Here is a 23796-nt window from a genome sequence, read left to right as displayed (position 1 = left end):
CATTATGTACAAATAATGCTTTCTCAACCTCGGTCGAAGGTTGAAAACTTGAGCCCCTACACCAACCCGTTGTCAAACTTTTCCGAGCTTACCGGTACCCTTGGGTCAATCAGGCTGCCGGTGAGGTTCGGCGAGGGAAGTGCGGCCAAGAACGTTATGTCCGAGTTCGTGGTCATTGACGGCTCGTCCGCCTACAACGTTCTCATAGGCCGAGTCACCCTGAGCGAGGCCGATGCGCAGAATGTCCATCCGGGCTTTGACGTTGATGTATGTCTCGACCGGGAAGCGCATAAGCTCGTTTCAAAGAACGAAAAAGACGAAGTGATCAATGTCCAAGTGTCCGCCAGAGGGTGCAACATGCAATCCTTCAAAGTGGCGAAGAAGTCAGAGAGGGGGAAGAGCCCATCCTTGCAACAGGAGAGCGAGCGCACGGGTGCCACCGTCGGCATGGTTGAAGGAGCGGAGACCGAAGAGGTAGAGATTGACCCAGTCCGCACCGTAACTATCGGTGTTAACCTGGAGCCAAAATTCAGAGCCGCACTCCTAGATCTGCTGAGAAAAAACAAAGACGTCTTCGCCTACTCAGCGGCCGAGATGCCAGGCGTGAGCCAGAAAGTAATTGTTCACAAACTAAACGTACTCCCCACCGCTCGCCCTCTCAAGCAAAGGATGAGGAACTCCTCAGTCGAGAAGGATGAGGCCATCAAAGCCGAGGTAGATAAATTACTGGCGGCAGGCTTCATCATGCCTTGTACCTATCCTGAGTGGTTAGCTAATGTTGTAATGGTGAGGAAATCATTGGGGGCGTGGAGGATGTGCGTGGATTTTACCAATCTTAATAAAGCATGCCCCAAAGATTGCTATCCCTTGCCTCGAATAGATAGCTTAATCGACGCGACGGCAGCTACACTATCTTGCCGAGCCTGGCCGGACGCCTTCTCGGGTATCATCGGTGTTCATGGCCGAGGAAGACATGCCCAAATGCGCATTCATCATCGCTTTTGCTAACGGCACATACATGTACAAAATGATGCCGTTTGGTTTAAAGAACGCCGGTGCAACTTACACAAGACTGGTGGACAAAGTGTTCCAAAATCAAAAAGGGCGAAACATTGAGGCTTACGTCGACGATGCTATTGTAAAAAGCAAGTCCTAAAATGAGCATTTAGCCGATTTGCACGAGACATTTTGTTCACTAAGGAAGTACAAGATGAAGCTCAACCCAATGAAATGCAACTTCGGTGTCCTGGGCAGTAAGTTCCTCGGCGTACTTGTCGGTGCCGGGGGAATTGACGCCAATCCGGACAAAGTCCAGGCGATCCTAGACCTGCCGGAGCCGAGGAATCGAAAGGAGGTCATGATATCGACCGGGAGGATGGCGACTCTAGCCCGTTTCATCTCTCGGTCAGCCGACAAGAGCACCCCATTCTTCAAGGTGTTGAAGGGGAATAGAGACTTCTACCGGGAGGAGGCAGAGCACGGCTTTCAAACAATCGAAAGCTCATCTTCGGACTCTCCCAACCCCGTCTGTGCCGATCTTTGGGGAAACACTATATCTCGTACATAAAGCTTACCTCGGCCACGGTCGAAGGCCGTGATCGCGAGAGAAAGAGGAAAAGCAACAAAGACCCAATCTACTTTGTCGCCATACATTGTTGCCCGAGAGAAATTACCCGCCGATTGAAAAAGCGCCTTTCTTTGCGTCGTCGCGCCGCAAGGAAATCAAACCCTACTTCGACGACATCCCGTGATTTCGGTCCCTAACCGACCAGCCGTTGGAGAAAGCATTGGAAAAATTTGAGCAATCCGTGCAGACTCATCAAATGGGCGGAGAGATATCCTGCCGATTCAAGACAAGCCGAGGCCCTCAACAAAGGGACAGGCAACGCGGACTTCCCCGCCAAATGCACATACCAAGAAGAGCAAAACCCCGGAGTATGGGAGGTATACACCGACGGGTCCTCCACGACGAACACTCGAGCCAGATACTTAACATCAGCCAAACGGGACGAGTTCGAGTACGCCTTGAAATTTACCTTCTCGCCAAACAACGAATCCGAATACGAGGCGGTGATAACCGAGTCGAGTCAAGCTAGGGTCAGGGGCGGAGCACATCATTTTGAAAACAGATTCACTTTTAGTGGCTAATCAAATCCGAGGAGAGTACGAGACTCGAGACGACGGAATGGTAAGATACCCGAAAGGGTAAAAGCCGATACCTCAAAGTTGAAATCTTTTCGTGATACAATGCATTCCCAGTGTCCGAGAACAACCGAGCCGACGCCTCTCAAAACTCGCGGTTCAACCATCAAGAATGTCACCAACTGTCTTTGGTGGACATCGAGAATGCCAAGAGCATTACTGAGGCCGTCGGCATGGTGGGTAACATAGAGATCGAGACAGCGTGGATGACTCCGATAATGAAATACAAATTGACAAATGAACTACCGGAGGACCGCAGGTCTCGCAGAAAATAAAGAGGATCGCAGCAAGGTACTTGGTGTTTGAAGGGGAATCAGACAGAGGTCCGTGACGAGGCCACTCTTAAAGTGCGTCGGTCCGGTCCAGACGTGGAGCTAATACTAACAGAGATCCACGAAGGCATCTCGCGGCCATCACACGGGGCAAGAACACTAGCCCACAAAGCTCTCCGAGCCGGCTACTTCGCCCACCATGCTTGCGGATTCCGAGCCAAGACCAAAAATGCAACAAAATCAAAATGCATGCTCCGGTGATACATGCGCCATCCCGAGACCTGCAAATGGTGCTTAATCCCCTTCCTTTCGCATGCGTGGGGGATGGATCTACTAGGGCCATTTCCAACGGCATCCGGCGGAAGAAAGTTCTTGATTGTCGCCGTTGACTACTTCACCAAACGGGTTGAAGTCGTAGCAAGATTCAAAGACGACTGACGGTAATGTAAGAAAGGTAATCTGGGAAAATGTCATAACTCGTTTCGGGTTACCCCAAGTCATGGTATTCGACCACGGCCGAGAGTTTTGGAGTGACACAATAATGAGTCGGGCCGGAAGAGCTCGGTATCAAATTTGCATACTCCTCCGTCTGTCACCCACAGAGCAACGGACAAAGTGAGGCGCTAATAAAACAATCCTCAATGGTTTGAAGAAGACAATTGAAGACCTAAAGGGAAGATGGGCTGATGAACTACCCGGCGTCCTATGGTCCCTGCGAACCACGGAGAAAAGAAGCAACGGGGTACACAAGTCCCTTCCACTTAGTCTACGGTCCGGCGCCCCGCCAATTGAAGCAACGGTGCCGACATTCAGAACGGCCACCTTTAACCCGGTTGAAAATAAGGAAGGCTTAAGAACCTCCTAGACCTAGTTGAAGAAAGCCGAGATACAAAGACGCCTCAACTTGGCGGTGTACCAAAACCGAATGAGAAGAGCTTACAAATCAAGAGTCCACAAAAGGGACTTGAAAGTAGGGGATCTAGTCCTAAGAAAGTCGGCCGCCACCAACAAAGGAAACATTCATGGTAAACTAACGCCAACCGGGAGGGTCCCTACAAAGTGGTTGAAGAAATGAGGCCGGGTACATACCGGGCCGACCGACATGGAGGGTGTGCCTCGATGAGCCATTGAACACCGACAATCTCATGAAATACTTTGTGTAGCGGCGGAGGTGTCCAAAACAATTGTTGGCACCCCAACGCATGTTTACATCTAATGAAGAATCACCCAATCTTTCCATCAAAGTGTTTATCCCCTCCGCGGTCATATCGTGGTAGGCGCCCTGGCCCAAGCCGGCAAATCACCCCAAGAATGTCGCCGTCGTAACCCCTAGTCGCCTCGGCCCGCCGAAGGCCTGGCAGGGGACACAACGGTCGACACGCCAACTTACGCTGTCGCGCCGTAACCCCTAGTCGCCTCGGCCCGCCGAAGGCCTGGCAGGGGACACAACGGTCGACACGCCAACTTACGCTGTCGCGTCGTAACCCCTAGTCGCCTCGGTCCGCGAAGGCTGCGCCAGGGGACACAACGATCGATACGCCAACTTACGCTGTCGCGTCGTAACCCCTAGTCGCCTCGGCCCGCCGAAGGCCTGGCAGGGGACACAACGATCGATACGCTAACATGTTCACAACGGCGGTTGGGAAGCGCAAATCCGACGCCTCGGTCCGGGCCGAGAGTGAAAGAGGAAGCGACAAAGACGCTAACATGTTCAAGAAAAAGACGTTAAACGCAATTGAGATACGCATTCTAGCCGCCTCGGCTAAATCAAGACAAGAAAAGACCTCGCCAAGCCGGAGGCAAAACAAGCAAACTTTCATTAATGACAACAGATTACAAACGAAAGAATGCGCATTTACGGCCGCCCCCATAGGGATAAGCCAAAACGCAACCTACCAAAGTCTTACATAAACAAGGAAAAGAGAAGCAAAAGATTACGGACATGATATTTGAAGCGCCAAAAGATGGCAGGAGGAAAGGCTCGATGAGTTGGCCCCCGAACAAACTAAAGCTATCCGAGACGCCGGTGAGTCCGGTAACGACCGCCCGTCTCCCTACGCTGATGTCGCCCACCATCGACAAAGAAGAAATACAACTTCTGGTGGCCGGCCCGGAGGAAGCTTGTCATCTCCACATGCCTTCACCTTTCACCTCCTCTTCGGCCTCCTTCACCTTGGCCGTTGACTCCTTCACCTTTGCATCATAAGCCGCCTTGGCCTCGGCTTATCCGAGCCGCCTTCGCCGCCTCCTCTTTTTCCGCAACCGCCTTTTCAGCGGCATCGGCCATCTCATCCGTGGTGCTCAAATTTCTCCCACGGGAAGGAGTCTTCAGAATGAGCCTCTTGATTGCCTCCCCTGGTCGCTTCCTCGGCCGATCCCTGAATTGAGCGCACAAGTCAGGGAGGACCTTATCTTGAAGCACCTCAATATCTTTCTCCCTTTGGGCAAGAACATTGACCCCTAGTATCCGCAAGTGCCTCCGATCGAGCCTCATACATCCCCTCCATTCTTCCCTTTTGGCAACAACGGCGTCGTAGCCACCCTTATACTGTCCCGCTCCTCCAAAGAATCGGGCGTAGGGTGGCATCAGCCACCTCGACTTTGGCCCTCTCGCCAAGAGTCGCTTCTCGCCTTCCTCCGCACGCTCCGAGCAGCTAGAGGTCAAGCTTAGCCTTCCCGCTTCCCCTTTGCCGCGGAAAGACAAGCTTAAGCCGTTGGATCAAAGGGGCTCACCGGGCCATGGCCTGTTTCTTGCTCCATAATGTAGGAGCCGCCGCTGAGTCCACTTCGCCACCTCTCTGATATTTTTGCACCCTCCGCCACAAGCTCCTACGGGGAACCTTCCTGAGTGCGAGTCAACGGTGACATTCCTATCACCCGCCTTCTCGTGTCGCTTTCTCTAATTGCCGATCGAAGAACGCGCGGCCGCCGACGGCGGATCTTCAAAAAATTTACACAAATAAGATCCATGTCAACATTCATCGACACATCGTAGAGTCTCACATCGGGAATGCATAATGAACCAAATAAGTCCGAACCACATGTTAGGTCCGTACTCACTGACCTTCTTAGTTGGAGGACCGGGTGAATCACTCTTTTCCCCGGCGCGGCTTTGGCGACTCTTTTCTCTTCTTTGGAGGAGGAGGGCCCTTCGCAACGGTCACCATCTCCTCAGAGACATCGATGACCTCCACATGCTCCTTCTGGACCGTTGGGGTTGAGGAGGGATTTGGGATCGACAACGCCGCCGACCGGACCTTGCCTTTGATGTTCTCTTCGGCACGCCCCGAGAACCCGTGCTTGAGCCGCCGCCCGATCCAAAGGCCTTCACCGCTTGTCCATAAGTTCGTTGGGAGCCAATCTACGATCACGCGCGTCGGCCTGAGGGTGCCGCTCAACGACGTTCCCGTCCTTATCAAGCCCTAACCTCTTCAAGGTCTCCTCGAGGCATGATCCTGGCCAAACCGGTCCGCAAGAAACCGCATAAGAGTTACATAAAAGAAGTAAAACAAATCTCTAAAAACAGAGCGTAATAGGCAAAGATGGGCCTCACACCGACCCTACTCACCCTGGTTGAGGGCCGTATGAGGCCGACGCGGCAAAGCAGCTCATCCTGAAGAATAATCGAGTCGGGGCACCCATCCCTTCTCAAAGATCAAACAACAGACGCCCGCTCCTCGTCAGCACCAAGAGGAACCCTGCTGGCATCCATCTTGTGCTTACTCTGGGAGACCCATTTTTCACGCTCCCTCTTACTCTCGCACCGTAAGTTGACTTGGTGCTGGAAGGACCGGGGCAGCGGATAGTCATCCCAAGCACTTCGACATACACCCACCGCCCCTTCCAGTCCTTGCAGAAGAAAGCTTATCAACAGAGAGGACGCCTTGCTCCATCCGCACGCCGTACCACCCCACCTTACGGGGTCGATGCCCGAAGATGATGAAGCGGCGGAATAAGTTAATCGTAGGTACCTCCCCTTGAAAAGACAGAGCCACACGAAGCCAACTATCGTCCTAATGGCCAACGGATGCAGTTGAGCCACGGCAACGTTCATAGCTTTGATGATGGCCGTGACGTATTTATTCAAAGGAAACCGGAGGCCATACTCCAGATGCCTGATATATACGCCGATATGACCCGGAGGAGGGCAACAGACCGCCTGACCCTCCCCAGGGATAACAATTTTGTACCCCTCACCGAAGTAGAAATGACCCTCGAAAAGAGTTCCACCGAACAATCAAGGCGAATTTATTGTCCAGAACCTGGTCCAGACCAGATCATGCACGCCTCGCCGTGGTCCAGGATATGCGGCCTCTCTTCACCAGAAGGGATCCCTTCCTCACAGTCATCATCAACATCATCATCCTCCCCACCCTCCGGAGCTTTTGGATCGACTTCAAGAGACGGAGACCTAGAGCCCCGAAACCTTATCGGGATGGCGTTTAGTATCTCCTCCTCATCAAGACGCGACGGGAACCCCGCGCGCAGCTTACTAGGTCCAAAGACACAGCAGAAGACATGTTACAACAAAACTTACGAGTTAAAAAGAGAATTTATTTGTTTACCTTGAAGAAAAATGCCACGCCGAGTAATGATTCTCAAAGCTAGAGAGAGGTTTCATCACAAGGGCTAGAAAGAAGAAAATTTTTGAGAAAATGAAATTGGTGGCCAATTTCAGGGACTAAGTATCCTATTTATAGAGGAAAGCCCATGAAGAGGGACCAATCAGGGCACAGCCCATGAAACGTCAGCCAATCAACAAACAGACACGTGTCGGACATGCAACCACGGAATATCAATCGTTGCAACAGTTGAATGTCAATCAATGCAACAGTGACCAAGCGTCTTCAACACGCCCCTTCATATCTCTCTGTCTGTTCATCTTCCTCAACAAATTCCTAAGTATCCGTTTCTCCGCCGCCACATGATCAACCAAGCCGGAGAAACACCCGGCCAGGGGGCAATCGATCCGCACTCTCCACCCTGGTCTCAGCCAGAGTCATTGCTTTTTCCACATCGGATGTCCATTACACAACCATGTGGAGGGGGATATGGTACGGCCTAAGCGAGCCACGAGGTAGAAGAAGCGGGCGTAAAAATTTTGTCTTGCGCGAATATACGCTCAACGTACATCGGAGCCCATACCACGCATAGACTACGCCTGGGGCAAATTGATGGGGCATATTCTCACCACGACTACCAACATATTGAGCAAGGTCAAAGATATCCACAAGAAGTCAACGGCTTAGACAACCCTTAACCGACGAGGCCTCGGCTTACTGTCAGATGGGTCCCGGCCGGGCAACCAACCCGGGGCACACATCCGCGAACTCATATCCAAGACCCCTCGGTGAGCCAACAGGGGCCCGTCGGCTGCCGTGGGTCCCTCGGCCGAGGGTAGATCGCCTTTCCACCGCTAGCCACTTGGCTACTACGTGACAAAAGGTGAAAGTCTATAAATACTCCTCTACTCTCATTGAGTAAAGGATCCACAATTTAACCTAAGAATCACTATTCATCTGGTAATATCTTCCTTATCTCTCTACAATACGTACTTTGCCAAGTAACAACAACTTACCTCTCTAAGTTACTGACTTGAGCGTCGGAGTGAGTTCGCTCGGTCCAAAGCCGAGCCCTCAGTTTGTTCATCGTTTCAGGAGACCGCAAGGAGGATTCAACTAAAGACGTCATTCTACAAGCACGGGTGGTAACATATAACTGCTCTGGAATTACACCCGGAACAAAGCCTATGCTACAAAATTCTCCATTATATGTTGTATACCTTGTACTTGTTTGTTGTCATTAGTTATACAAGTTTATTCTACATATAATATTGAAGTATTGTACCGAGAATAAGTATATTGATACTGATCAAGCAATGATTATTTTTTATTCCATTTTTCTATGGATCCAAAGATTCATTTATTACTCTTTGGTTCCGGATTATGATGGGACAAAGCAAAATAGCTCACTTAAGTGATTGTGCTTCTTCCTATTGTGAAGTTAAACAATAATTCAATATAGTTTTCAACGCAATTTTCATCTTAGGTAATTTGAAAACAGTCTCTTTGTATTGCTAACACAAGGATAAGATTGCGTACATCCGACTCCCCCTTACCTCACAATTTGCGGGAGCCATTGAGGCATTGGGGTATTGTTGTTGTTGATGATTTTACTCATAAGACAGCATAATCATCAATTAATCATGTGGTCATTATTATGCTAAAGGAGATGTTAGAATTTCTCATGTTATATAGTGTGCTATACATTTGTCACAAATTCTCATTTGTGAAGAACACTGTTCGTCACAATCTTGTACAAGTGGAAGAGGGGTTCTGAGAGGTCAGAAGCTTGTGACGGTCACAAGCAAGACCAATTGATACATTTATCACAAGTATTGCCTCATGTTGGAGATTATAAGTCAAATTCTTTATTCTCCATTAATGCACAATTGCACAGGTACAAAATATAGGGGAATCAGCGAGAGTATCCACTTGTCCACAACCATAGAGATTATGTGATCATAAGAGAATTGTTCATTTTTGAGATCCGAAAACTGAGCATTATTGCACACAATTATATTCTGAAAATATAAATTGTTCGCAAAAAACCAGTTCACCTCATGTCAATGAGGGAGCGCCTTTGCTCGCACCTTGCAAGTTGCACTTTGTCATTAAGGGGCTTCATCGCCACGGTTCCAGCGCCTGTTAAATCCAAAAGTCATACTATCAGTTTCACAATACTCTTATATGTTACATATTATGCATTATTTATGCTAAATAGGAAATATGCTAGCATGCATCAGATTTAAGGCTAAAATTTAACTATTACTCAAATCAGCACGTCAAAGCACGGCAAAAGACGGACTACTTAAGATTGCTAAATGTACTGATGCATTATATGATTGACTACAAATAAGACGAGACCTTGGAGCATCTTCTAAATTGGTACAAATGCTCTTTGTTAGACTCTCTCAGGCTCGATAATATCAGTCTACGCCACGGCTAGGGATGTAAAACGCACTAACCCGCGGCTCAACAAGCCCTTGAAATCTGTCTGGGCAAAGTTGGGCTTGAGCTCGTGAAACCGATCTTGAAGCCCAGGTTGAGCTTGATCCAATCAAGACAAACCCATGATCTATAAGGCTCAAATCTAAAAAGCTTAGCCCAAGTTGAGATTGATTCAACCAATAAGGCTCAAATGAAAAAACAGTGTGTTTTTAAAAATTAAAGTTGGAAAATTCAATACAAAAATAAATTAATAAATTGAACCAAGCTAAACCCAAACATCATTTTTTCAGGCTTTGTGAACCTTGAGAGTTGAGCCGATTACAAGCTCAAGCCTAAATTTATGAGCCGGTTAGGTCACATTCGTAGCTATGGCTGGACCCGGGGAGAGAGAAAGAGAGGTCGCATTCACTCCTCATTCTTAAGAGTAAGCTAAACGCACATAAAGAAATCATTCTAATCTACAGATAACATTTCTAAGGATTAAATCATACAATTATAAAATAAACTTCTCTTCACTAATCTACGGTAAACGTCCTGAATCCTTCAGTACTGCTTGATGGCTGACGGTTTATAACAAGTAGATACTAGATACAATCCCCCATTTTGGTTTTAAAAACCCAAGAACGTTTCTTCAGCTTCCATCGTTAGTGTCTCTTAAACAAGCTTTCACCATTTATAGTCTCTACCAATCCATACACACCTCAGCCATTAAAACTACCTCACTCCTTCAATTCAAAAAGCAATAAGGTAAAACTCAAACATTCTACACTCCACAAATCACACCGCGAGGCCACCATAATATCCATTAGAAATCATTATATAGTCTCCACGTTCGAAAATCCCGAACCAGAAGCTCAAAAGAGGAAAAAACCAAGAACATGAGAACAAAAGTAAGAGAGATCATAGTTATACTCGAATTCAAATGCTAATACTTCAACAAAGAAATTAATTCGTAGAAGACGAAATATAGAACTTGGAAGACAGGCACACAACATGAACAGGAAGTCAGGTAAGTCCTAAAGAACCAGAATTGAAGACATCAACCAGAGGCACTCTGACTTCCAATTTTTTCATACTATTAACAAAACACTGACCATGACAACGTGAAGAGTGCACACCGTAGAAAATAACCCATGAGGAATGTCGTTTCAATCATAAGTCAAGCATACAATGACATTAACCAACTACAGCTATAAAACACATTCGACAATATTTTTCAGTGCAGCATAGGAAAGAGAGAAAAAAGTTGGACCAACCTCTGCGACTCGGGTAAACTAACTATAAACTTGGCTACGAGAGGGCGTCAACGTTGGAACAACCTTTGCTGCTTTGATAAAGTTCGAGAAGACCTGGTGCATCCTCCTTAAAAGGTTCAATAAGTATCTTTAAGAACTGCTTCTCAGATTTTCTGACGGCAGCAGAGAAGTTGTAATCTAACAAACCTTTCTCCTTTAAAACCAACACCACCCGATGCCTAGGCACCAATCGCTTCTCAAGGCTTAAACCCACCAACACCGAACGTCTAGCTAAGAAATCGGGCTTGTAACCCATCTCAGTCATCAAAAAATCCAACTTTTTCCTGATATTTTCTTCAGACATTAGAAAAAGTAGAGGATTTCTCCTCATTACTTCAGAAACATCATATTCACTCCATCCAAAGCTTTTGAACACCTCGCATTTCGATTCCATACTCTTCTTACTAGAACCACACAACAAACGTATGCCGTATGTAAACATCCCGGAATTTCGAGGAATCCCTAATTCCTTTTCAACCCTAACCACTATATTTTCGAAAACGTCGGTATTTGTCAAATAAGATCCGGGAAACTGAAGAATGGCATTCCGAATAACATTAATATCAATACCATACTCTTTATTCAACAATGCAATATTTGAATTAAGATTTACCAAACCAGATGGTGAGATTGATAAATTGGGTTTTCTAAAAAACTTGATTAGGTTTTCAGTACTACCTAAAATTGCCCTAAGATCACGGATAGCAGGATCCATACGTTTCGATACAATTGACGGAGTCGAAAAAATAACAGCAACTAAATCAGACTCAGAAAAACCATGATCTTGGAAAAGTTTAAATTTGGGTTTTAGGGTTTGGTCAACATTAGCAGATAAGATTTGAGGGTAAGAAGATACAACCTTTTTGATATGGGTATTATCAAAACGGTGTTGTTTTAAGAAATGAATAACAGAATTAGCATTACCAGAGAATTTGGAGAAGTGAGCATCATCAAACTTGTAATAAAGCTTGGTAGAAATGGAGTGAGCTTGTTGATGAGAGAAACCCAGATTATCAATTAAATAATTGGTGTAAGATTGATTTGGGAATTTAGGGTTTTGATTAGAGGAATTGGTTGAATAGAGTAGTAGATGTTGAAAATTATGCAAATAATTCTCAGCAACTTGAACACTGTATTTGCAGCAACGAATTCGGATTCTCAACATTTTGCTTTCTTTGTTATTCAACTTATGAGTACAGACGAAAGACTAGAGTCAGAGTGTAAAGACTGAAGACCCGTTTTATACTTACGAGTTACGACTAGGGACTAGGGATTAGCGATTAGGGACTAGGGTTTAGGGCTTAGTAAAAAAGTTGATTATCCGAACTGATCCGATCTCCGGTTCGAATTCGATCCAATTTTTTTAATATCCGATCTGAAAGGTTTGCTATTTCGATCAAATATGGATATTTTTTCTTGTGGTTTATTACCATCTCGCTTCCTTTGTCATTCAACTCTCGACATACCGAGTCAAGAGGCTCTTAGGCTTTGTTTGGCAAGGCATTTCAGTTACCTGATTTGGTCAAAGTAGCTTATTTGACCAAAATTTCAGGTACCTTATTTTTTTATACGCGTTTGGCAAATAGCTTATTTAATCAAATAAGCTACCTGAAATGAAATGCTACCTAGAGTAGCATTTGAGATTTCAAGTACCTGTTTTGATTTAATTTTCCGTTTTTACCTTTTCAGTTAGTTTGCCACACACTTTTTTATATAATCAGCTAGCTTACCAATTCCTAATTTTCAGCTACCTAATCAGTTAGCTTTTAAGGTTTCAGACTTTCAGTTAGCTTTTCAGTTTTCAGCTACCTTTTCAGGTTTCAGCTACCTTTTCAGTTAGTTTTACCAAACAGAGCCTTATAGACAGGCTATTCTAGGCTTCTAGTATCAACAAGGGAACTTGTATAGTCGTAAGTGATTTCAGGCCCAAAAACAAAAATAGTCACATGTTGACTTGTCAAAATATGACGCGGCCCATAAACCTGATCCGACCCAACTCGATTTTTTAGGTCAAGACCTGTAAATCTTGACCCGCGGCCCGAAATAACCCAAACCCGAAATTATCTGTTATTTTAGGATTGAAACCGTCATCCAACTAACCTGGCCCGAAGTAATTATTTTAATGTTTTTACTAACAAGAACATAATAAACATTAAATTCGAATTTTTATAACTTTCTCAAATAATATAATAACGTAAGAAAATTAATATTATACTATAAGGATATATGAAATGCGTCATGTAACATTCTCAAGTCGTCTTATACATAAATTTAGAAATAAATGCATTATGATGGGAACAAAATAAATTAAAGCCAAACAAACACGGGTGAAAATGTAGTTACTTTTAAACGCATATCACGGATTCACGAGTACAAAAACTAGTTTGGAATTCCCTTATTTACTAAATGAATAGGCGAAACTTCAAATTTTCCCGCCTAAAACATGTTTCCTAGAATAGGGTTTTGTATTTTTAGCATATACTATAACTCTATAAGTATTTACATGACGGGTTATATAAATGGCATATTCTTTTAGATTTGAATATATATAACATTCAATATTTCACATTCTGCATAAATTTATTTCCGGTCTTTCTATGATAAAGAAATTATTTATTTTTTCTTAAGAACTTTATGATAAAAATTCGTTGATTATTTATGATAAAAAAATTGTCGTTAACAAATATATTATTAGTAAATATTTATAAAGTAACGTCATTAATTTATCATTAAAAAAATCAAAAAGAAAACTATTTTCATGACTTCTTACGATTTAATTTTTTATTTCTCAAATCAAAATACAATGATGAGAAACATGAAAAATAGATGAATTGTCAATTTAATTTCACAAATAATAACTAAAAAGTAAACACTATAAATACCGTGTATACATTGCACATGGACTATACTAGTCGCTGGTATAATTATACCCTACTCTTGGGAGTAGTATACACCTATAGTAAAAAAAAAATACAAAATTATCTACCCACTACACCATTGTATGTTTTTTTTTTCCCAAATTTCTCATTTTATCAAATTTAAAATTCTATAATTCTATCAAATTCAACAATTTGTCTTCTATTTGTACTCGAATTTATTAAATTTATACGGAGTAATTCGTAATCATTAAATTACATTATCATATTCACTAAATTCAACGTGAATGCTGTAATATTATCATAAGGTGAATATCACACTATTTGATACATCATCATAAAATTACATTATCATCACTGAATTAAAAGTGAATTGTAGATACCTCATTTCTGCACCTCCCGCAAACCACCCGGTGATGATTGGGCCGCATGTTTAGTACGCGGAACGATTTGTGACAGTTCGTAAGTTTATCGTCAAGTGATCGCTCAAACACTTATGTCTACCTCTTAATTGTCATCTACGTGCCGATACGGTCGTTTTGGCAATAATTAGAGTACATTTGGAGTCCGGGTCAAAAAACCGTCTTCATTTTCTAAAACCGAGTCAGAATGTTCTGGAATGTTCCGGATATTTCTATTCCATATTTTACAATCTTTTAATATTTGACAAATAATTTCCCGTAATATTCACACAAAATATTAAGGAAAACAAGATTAATCCGTTATTCCATAACCTAAACACGGAAATCTTTCTTCCGCAGGAGGAAACCACTTGGGAAATGACGCAGCAAGTGTTGCGCCTCTTCCAAGAGACGCAGTGCCTGCTGCTCCTCTTCCCAAGTCCTTTTCTGCGTATTTTTTCGTATCTTTTCATATCTTTTCGAGATTTACTTCCAAATTTTCTCCGAAAACCCTAATTTCCTCCACGTGATTAGTATAAATAGAGACCTTCGGTCTCACATATTTCTCACGCGAGTGTCCGCCCTTCTCTTCTCCCTTTGCATTCTAGACCACGTTCTTACTTTTTGGCGTCTACGTGCTTGAACATTCGACCACGTAAGCTCGGATCTTTCTGAGTACCAGCCTCGTTTTGCATGACCGACCAATTTGACCAACTCCACATCAATCAACTTAATCAATCTGTTTATTTTCCTCTTACGAGGGCACTTTCGTCTATATTCGAGTCGAGCATCACTAAACGTTAACTTAGTTCATCTCGTTTCGTCAAACATGTAAGTTTGAGGGTGTAAATGTTGGGAAATGTGTCCTCAACAATAGTGCGATCACATGATTTAAATATCATTATTAAATCTCATTTTAAAGAATACAATTGGGAAGTATTTATACCACAATCGGTCAACATATATCGGTAATGATTGGCTGACTAGAGTTTGACATTACTGTCGTGCGACGGTGGTGATCAGTTGACCCCCTAGGTCATACCTATAGGGCAACACTCTTAATTGATTATTTAATTAATCGTATAACGTTACGAGTTAATTAAATTACTTGAAAATTGACGGACGATTTTGGAAGTAAAATTTACGTATCATATTGAAATGTGATTAAATGAGATACGGTCTGAGTAATCGAATTGTTTCATTACTCGGATGAAATTATTGTTTAAGGAAACACTCGGAATTGAATGAATTTTTGTAAATACGATTTATAAATTGGTAAAATATTTTGGCACAAGTAATTATGAAATTACTAAATCAATTTTGTATGTGACGTATTTTTATTAATACGTTGATTTTTAATATGTTAAAAATACATAACAAATTTATGTGACATATGACATGTAACATATAGACAATTGACAAAAATAATATGGAATCCATATTATGTAAAGTGCCGAAAATTGGAGGAGTTTTATCTACATATTGTGTTTATATTATTATTAGTAAACATAATGATTACTAATAAGAGTAGGCATGCAACCCTAGTGTGCATTGTTAAGACAAACAAGGGCATGCATTGGGTGAGTGTTCTTCCCTCCTCTTCTCCTCCTACCCGGTTTTCAAAGAGAGCAAGACAAGGGTTTTGTCTTATTTTTCTACATACACTACTTTGATTTAGTTAGTGTATCATTCTATTATTCCATCATCCAAAAATAAGATATCTAGAGAGATAAAAGCTCTCTTCTTCTCCCTCCACAAAACCGAAAATAATCAAGTGTTTACATTATTTTTGGGTCAATTTTCTACTTGATTAATATTATACTAGTATTTGTAATATTAATTAAAATTAAGAGGAGCCTTGGGTATAAAGCTTAGGGAGAGATCTTATACTTAGATCTTGTTCATCCATAAGGAAAAGATCAAGATCAAAAGAGAAAGGTGATCTCTTTTGTGCCCTTAAATCCGAAATCAACAATGTAAGGACATGATTTCTCTTCTATTATATTATTGTTTGCATGCATAAAATCCGTTTTAATTTTATGACAAATTAATTTAGACATATATGAGTATGTTAGTACGTATATGAATCTACATTTCCTTCAGTAAATCCTTCTTTTTATTATTGTTCTTTATTTATTGTAATCATATTGTAAGGTTTATGTCGAAAGTATTTCTAAAACCGATTTATAAAACCATGCTTTAAATCCCTTTTTATGGATTATCAGAAGACAACCGTCGAGAAAGGACGCAGCAACTGCTGCGCCTCTTCGTGAGGCTGCCGCAGTTCCTGCTTCCTTTCTTCTTCCTTCGTCCTTTGACAATTCGTTTGTTTTATTTCTTTTTCAATTGTTCATTGTTCATTGACATAACTTAAGCATAATAATCTGTAACATATTATTATTCATCATTAGTATTTAATTCCCCGACTTAAATCCCTTATAATCCATATTTGCGGGTTTTCGTCATTAAATCAAATTCGGATTTTAGAGATTCGATTTACCCATATTGAGTCTCTGAGGTTCGCCATTGATATATTTTCACCTGTTGTTTATCATCACCATTGTTAATTCATCATTAATTCATCTGTTTAACCTAATTAATTTTACTTAGCTTGTTTATTCATTAATTAACCCTTTTAATCATGTAATTAATTCGTTTTAATTAGTTTTGTTCATGTTTTATTGCTTTTATGACCCTTAATCACATGTAAATAATCTGTTAATCACTTTCATCCGAGTCAATTGTTTATAATCAATCATTTAAATCACCAATTAACATTAACGGCTTGTAATTCCGGCTTCACAGCCAGAACTGAGCCAAGGAACAGACGCAGCAACTGCTGCGCCTCTTCCAAGGGACGCAGCTCTGCTGCGCCTGTTCCTGGTTGATTTCTATCCCTGAACTCCGTTTTTGCTTTGACCTAGTTTATTAATCACGTATTTAATTAACTATTATTCGTATTATCGCCTAATTCCTGTTCGTTAAGTCATTCATTTATTCTTTCTCAAATTATCTGTTTTAAAAGTATTTTCGACATAAATCATTAATCCGATGTAATTATTGTAATTTTCTTTATTGTATTTATTGTATTCCTTTTTATTTTTGCTTGTATGTTCACATATAATCAATTTAAATCCCAATTCGACCCAATTGTATGCTAAATTAATTGTTTTTCGACTTAGTATTAATTCTCACATGCTAGGATTAATCTATTGGATGTTGCATTGCATGCATATGAATTGACAATATATCGAGTATGAATAACTTCCCTAATCATTAGTAGAGGCCGCTATCGAGGCGGGCGGGATTAGGTGTTCGATCAAAAGAGCTTCCTAATACGTACCCTCACCCCTTACTCCAGATCTCTGTGAACATCCGTGTTCATTGGCATCCACAAGAGTCATTCTAGACATAGAATGCTAAGGGTAACGAGTTCTTGGTGTCTATGTCACTACTTTGTGTCTTGACATGACACGAGGTATTCGAACGGTTTCCATTTTTCCACAATAAATTGGTGGCGACTCCACAAATGCAAACGCTTGTTCTGTCCCAAGCGCCCCCGTGGGCCCGCGTCCACACTTTGACGACTCCGCTGGGGATAATACACTTACGTGTAGCTAAAAGGGTAAAACTTGAACAAGGTTAGGGAATAGTTTGTACAAGACAATTGTCGGTTTTTCATAACTCGGTCTTCCTAGATCGTTTATTCGGCCTTCCTAGGCCCAACCCAACCCATTCGATCAATCGTCCCGTCTAAACGGTCCTAATTCTTATTTGGGCCTGAGGATGGATAGCGATTGACGTCATCCATACCATGGTACTTACTCTTGTTTGTATCAAGGACTTTCACTACTTGAGGAAATGGACTAGGAATCGGCCTTACTCTTGTTTGGTACGAGCCTCTCCACAGACTTCGGGTTTGATCGTTCGGTATGGCAACCCACCCTTTAAACCAAAACCCTTTTAAATGCACTCAGCATCCCGTTATAATGTCTGTATGTATGTATATACGTGATCACCATTTTCTATACAAAACCATGACGAATTTTTTTAAATTCAAAATCCTTCTTCAAAATGTAAAATTTTCGAAACCTGGGCCTAATATTAGCGCAAAACAAGTCGAAACTCTTGTCGAGTCAAAAATTCGGGCCTCAAAACCCATTTCAAAACCTCACTTCGAGTCCACTCCTACAACTACACTAAAGTTGACTAGGACCAACATTTCTCAAACTTTGTCATTTCTCAAAACTCACTTGACACAAGTGGCACACTCCCACTTCACGAGTCAGAACATTTCTTTTCAAGTAAGTGTGCTAGAATGGTCGATCGTGTTTTGATTCGTCGTCGATCTCTTATCCAGTTTCCAAGATGCCTGAAACAAGCGACCTGAGCCACGACCAACCCCCGAATGCTAATGATCAAATCCTAGCCGCGCTAACTCGTCTCCAAGTTACTCAAAACCAAGTGTATGATCGCCTCGACACAATCGAAGGCCGAATATATACCGTAGAAACGAGGTTGCCTCCTCGAGAAAGTGAAGTATCCTATGACTTTGTGAACAACTTTGGGGAAGAGAACCCTCCCGTAGGTATGACTGCAGCTGAGAAACGACTCCAATACTTGGAGGAACAATTGATGTATCTCAAAGGGGATGACATTTATAGGGAGAACAATCGCAAATATGAGGCTGTGAGTTCCAAATTGCCAACTAACTTCAACATGACGGATATCCCTAAATTCAAGGGGCATGAAAACCCTTTGAACCATATCCGTGCCTTTAAGGATTACATGTCTATCAAAGGCATTAAACCCGAGATGTTCTTAAGGATCTTTCCTTCATCTCTCGACACCATCCCAAAGCAATGGTTCTATTCGCTAGAGCACAAGAAAATCGCTACCTGGGATGACGCCGCAATCGAGTTTGCTAAACAATACGCGGATAATGCTGAAATCCAAGTTAACATGCGCACTCTAGAGGTTCTTACCCAAAATGACAAAGAAGGTTTCACCGATTTCCTAAGTCGGTGGAGGAAGACTAGTACTCAACTTGTTGAACGTCCGGATGAAGCCACCCTCGTGGAGAAATTCGTGGACAACCTAAAGCCCATCTATGCGAATCATTTGAGGTATCAAAATATCAAGACTTTCAAAGATTTAACCGTACTAGGAACAAGGATCGAAGATGACATCCGTAAAGGGCTCTTGTCCAAAACGATAGGTCGAGGATATCAAGGCTCCACAAGTCGTTTTTACGGCTCTACTAGCAAAACCGATGAAGTTAACCTTCTCGAGCCATCCAAGAAGAGTACCCCTCCAAGGAAGTTTACAAATCTAGGGGACACATATTCCAACGCTCTGAAAAGGTTGATGAAATAAGGCAAGCTTCAACCCATAGGACCTACACCCAAACCAGAAAAGAAATCCAAATTCTGGGACGAGAATGCCTACTGCGAGTACCATAGAGGTAAGGGACACGACACAGAAAAATGCTACAAGCTGAAAAATGTGCTTCAAGACATGATTGAAGACGGTCGCCTACCAATACCACCTGAAGGTAAGCCTAACAACACTCAGAATCCTCTTGGAATTCTGGTGATCACAAGTGACGAATCTACCATAGATTGTTCATACCTCATTTCTCCAGTCGAAAATGAAGTTCATGCAATAGAAAACGAAGGGAACTACTCCACCATTTCTCCAACGTTACCATCACTGATTTCATTGCATGGGCAAAAAGTGTGAATAGGTAAGTCATGGAACTAGAGAGTGCGGTGGCAACCCTACGTGATCCCAACACCACACCTAAAGAACGTGCACCACTAGCCTTCTCTCAAAACACCACAATACAAGAAGTAGTAGCCATGGTTGATGAACTAGTCGACCAAATTATCCAATTAGAGGCTGAAATCATGAAAATGAGGGAACTTGTTGCTATCAATTGAATATGGGCCGATGACGATGAAGATGAATACCTCATCGAGCACCACCTAGTCAAAGAAATAGTCCAAAATGGTGAAGACCAAGATGTGGACCACCTTACTCGTTCGCGACGTCCATATCAAAGCACTTCTCAAAATGGTCCAACCAACATTGTTACACCAAATGATAATGAAGATGACTCCACTGACCATTTGTTAAAACAATTACAGAAGACAAAGGCTGATCTTTCAGTCTGGCAACTAGTAGCAAGCTCGTTCCCACATCGCCAAGCTTTACTACAAGCATTGGCCAAACTAAATGTGGCACATAACTCCACACCCGATGATGTAGTCAACTTGGTCTTCCAAGAATCACCAAAGCTAAGTAATCCTATTACTTTCTCGGACGAAGATTTGCCACCCTTCGGTGCTAGTCATAATTTGGCTCTTTATATCACTGTCATTTGCTTAAAGAAGAATGTGCCAATGACCTTGGTAGATGATGGCTCCGCAGTCAACGTCATACCCTTGAAAACGGCATACAAATTGGGCATGAAAGAATCGGATTGGACCCCTACCAACCAAGGTGTTCGCGCATATGATGGTACACGACGAAAGGTGGTGGGACTTGTTGACCTAACCATAGCCACAGGGCCAATTGAGCGAAAGGTCAACTTCCAAATAGTGGACATTGAGGCATCCTTTAACATACTTCTGGGAAGACCCTGGATCCACGCTTCCAAAGCGGTAACATCCACCCTCCACCAGAAAATCAAAATACCACTAAATGGCGAAGTGGTAACAATCACTTCGTCACCCATCAAAGCAATAATCGAAAAGAGGTCAAGTAATCAAGTTCTTACAGATCCAGTACATGAGCTTGGGGGCTTCCATATCATAAATGTCATAGAAAGTGAGTTGGCACCCTTATACTTCAATCCCTACTCTAACTTAGTGGTCAACCACATACTCAAAACCCAGGGATACTTCCCGGGAATGCCTTTGAATCCTATCCGAAGAAACACCTTTGCACCCTACAAAGAAGGCAACTCAAAAAGAATACCCCTTGGACTAGGATACAAACCCACTAAAGAGGAAGTTCTCGAGATGCTCGCTCAAGTTCAAAGCCGCAAGAACGTGGGAATCCAAATGCGACCCTACCTCCCTACCCTAAATGAATACTTCGTTAGGGAAGGAAGTCAAGAACTCTTTCACGGATTTCCCGAACCTTGGCACTATCTCGAAAGGAAGCTAGCCGGAATCGAGATCTTTCAGGATTGCTACTTCATTCCTCCAGAAACGGTTCCTACCGTCAAAACTCGTCAAGCACCTTGCCTAGACGAACAAGCCATGAGTCTACTATTTGGAGAAGATCGATTTGTTAGAGCCGCGCAGGATGAGATCATTACCATGATACTTCAAGATGGTCATTTCAACCCTACCGCGTTAATCACATAAACCAACACCGATCAGCAGAAAGGATGGAGAAAGTCGATCAAGTGGACAAACAATTAAGGAAGACTCTTCAAGCTCACTACTGGAGAAGGAGAGATGTTCAAAGGAGAACCAGAAGTTGATGAATTCGAGTCAGAGTCAGAGTCGGAGTCAGAGTCGGAGTCTAGAAAAGTTCCTAGAGAGTCTCCTCCTGTCGTCATTCCCACTCCCCCCGTTTCTCCTAGCCTAGCGTCAAATAACCACGGTAGTTCGGGAAATGTCCCAACCGCTATCCCTTTACCGCCATTGACTACAGATCAGATGGCTTTTTTGTTTCAACTTTTCTCAAATCTTAATATGAATAAATTAGGTTCTGCTTACTCTTCGTGTTATCTTGAATGCAATTCTGTTTACGATGATGATGAGGATGACCCAGACCCAGACTCAATACCTCCCTACATAGCCAAAGAAATATTACAAGAGGGGGAAGGGGGACCGGTGATAGAAAATACTGAACCCATCAACATAGTGATAACACTTTATTTTAGCGATTTTTAACCCGCACTTTACCTCTTATTTGATCATATTAATAACCCGAGTTTACTCTATCGACCTATTTTAGTGTTATATAGCACATTAGTTGATTAGTTTAAAATATTGTTATTTCATATTATTTGTTTGTATTTTTGGTACTGCTCTCGTCTTTTCAATTTGTAGGTACCAAATCCGAGTAAGAAAGCGGTCAAAACGGATGAAAAGAAAATGGGCTAAATAAAGACACCACTCTCCTGTTTACATTTTGTTGGTAAAGCTAAAGCATGATATGGGCTCCGTCATTGGGCCATTGCTCTTTATCTAATTTGGTGAGACTACATTTGCTAGGAGTGCTGGCACTTTTGAAAACAACAAAAAGGTGGATGGTGGACTTTTGGACATAGGGGAGTCACGTGTTACCAATAGAGAGGGGGAGCATCACATTTCTTTGGGAGGGCTTCAATTGTTCGGTTCCCAGGAGAGAGCACAAGACGGAAGTGAGAGCAGTAGGATAGTTAGTTTTAGGGTATTTTCCTCATAAAACACACTCAAAATTGGTTTAGAAATAGATTAATTAGTGATTCAAGATGTAATTTTTTGGGTTTGTAAGACTAATTTCATCTCATATATGCAATTTCCCTCCAAGTTTGGTATCATTTCTTCTCTCCCATTCTCTTATTGTTATTTAATTATTGTTATGATTTAATTAGTTTAGTCTTCTTCAATTAATTAAAGTTTTAGTCTTTATTACTCTTAACATGTTTAGTGTTAATTTATTAATGTTTGCTCACTAGATTAGTTAAAGTTTCAATCTTTATCACTTTATTTTGTTTAATACCATGTTTAGAATAATTATAAATGTATTTAGTTTTAGATTAGTAATGATTAGTGAGTAGTATTTTCACTAGGGTGCGATTAAAACCCTAACATGAGTAATTTATCTAATTGAGTTTCATTAAATTAGTTGTTGAGAAGAGGTTGTTGGGTTTAAACAAAGGAATTGAATTGTTGTGTCTATTTGGGAGTAATTGTCGGTTTTGACCCTTGTCCACCAACGGGAGTTGGTTAGGTTGGGATTGATTACATTACCCCCTTTTTGATCGTGTGCCGACTTGGGTTGAGCCCGGGAGGGAGAACCCAAGTGGGGTGCCTTTGTTTTTCGGTTTGAAATTCACCTTCGGGAGAAGGGTAGGGATGACCGGGAGTTTATCGCGGGCTTAAACCCTTGATCTTGATGAGAGGTGAGCGGAGTGGGCCCACTTTGGTGAGCCTTGAGTCTTGAGTCGAGGGAAATCGAGTCATGAGCCCGGGAGGGAGTTGATTCGGTATCACTAGTGTCCCACCATGAGCCCGGGAGGGAGTTGGTGGGCGAATTAGAGGCGTCTCCACCCAATACACTTTCCCCTTAACAACTAGTTGAAGGAACTCATGATTTATTATGAATGTCGGTGGTTGAGTCGTGCCCTAGGTCCTTAATTTATTGAGTAGAACCGCATTAAATTAGCTTGCTTTTATTCTTTAGCATTTGCATTAGTTATTTCAGTTCACTTGTTATTTAGTTTAGTTTAATTAGATAATCAATCTTTCAATCATTGCTTGACTTAGCTAAACATAAGAATCAAAACGATTAGTACTCACCCTTGCTCCTTGTGGTTCGACCTCGACTACCCTACTACATTAGTTGAGTTAATTGTTTGATCGGGTACGACGACCTCTACCCGCTTATCAAAATGGCAAAAACTTGATGGTCTCAAGTTAAACCTCGCAAGTGCACGATTTTATCGTTGTACACTTTAAAGGGTCGATCCCACAAGGAGTAGGTGGAGTACTAATCGTTCTAATTCACGAGCTTAG

The 23796-nt window shown here is 42.5% G+C and overlaps 1 protein-coding gene across 1 annotated transcript; it reads right to left on the bottom strand.

The window, feature by feature from the left end:
• Positions 1–8881: 8881 nt before the first annotated feature.
• LOC141653090 (transcription termination factor MTERF15, mitochondrial-like) lies at positions 8882–11965 on the bottom strand. The gene is made up of 2 exons (XM_074460731.1): positions 10741–11965; positions 8882–9178 (listed from the first exon to the last, which is right to left on the bottom strand). The coding sequence occupies exon 1, from the start codon at positions 11942–11944 to the stop codon at positions 10775–10777; it is 1170 nt and encodes a 389-aa protein (XP_074316832.1). The 5' UTR covers positions 11945–11965; the 3' UTR covers positions 8882–9178; positions 10741–10774.
• Positions 11966–23796: the final 11831 nt, after the last annotated feature.

This window comes from Silene latifolia, chromosome 4 (assembly GCF_048544455.1).
Source record: "Silene latifolia isolate original U9 population chromosome 4, ASM4854445v1, whole genome shotgun sequence".
NCBI classification, from domain to species: domain Eukaryota; kingdom Viridiplantae; phylum Streptophyta; class Magnoliopsida; order Caryophyllales; family Caryophyllaceae; genus Silene; species Silene latifolia.
Note: the sequence above shows the minus strand (reverse complement) of the source record. Positions and strands in the feature narration are given on the sequence as shown.

Bases quoted from the DNA above. Each gene is read 5' to 3' on its own strand.
- LOC141653090 (XM_074460731.1), bottom strand. From the start codon at position 11,944: ATGTTGAGAATCCGAATTCGTTGCTGCAAATACAGTGTTCAAGTTGCT.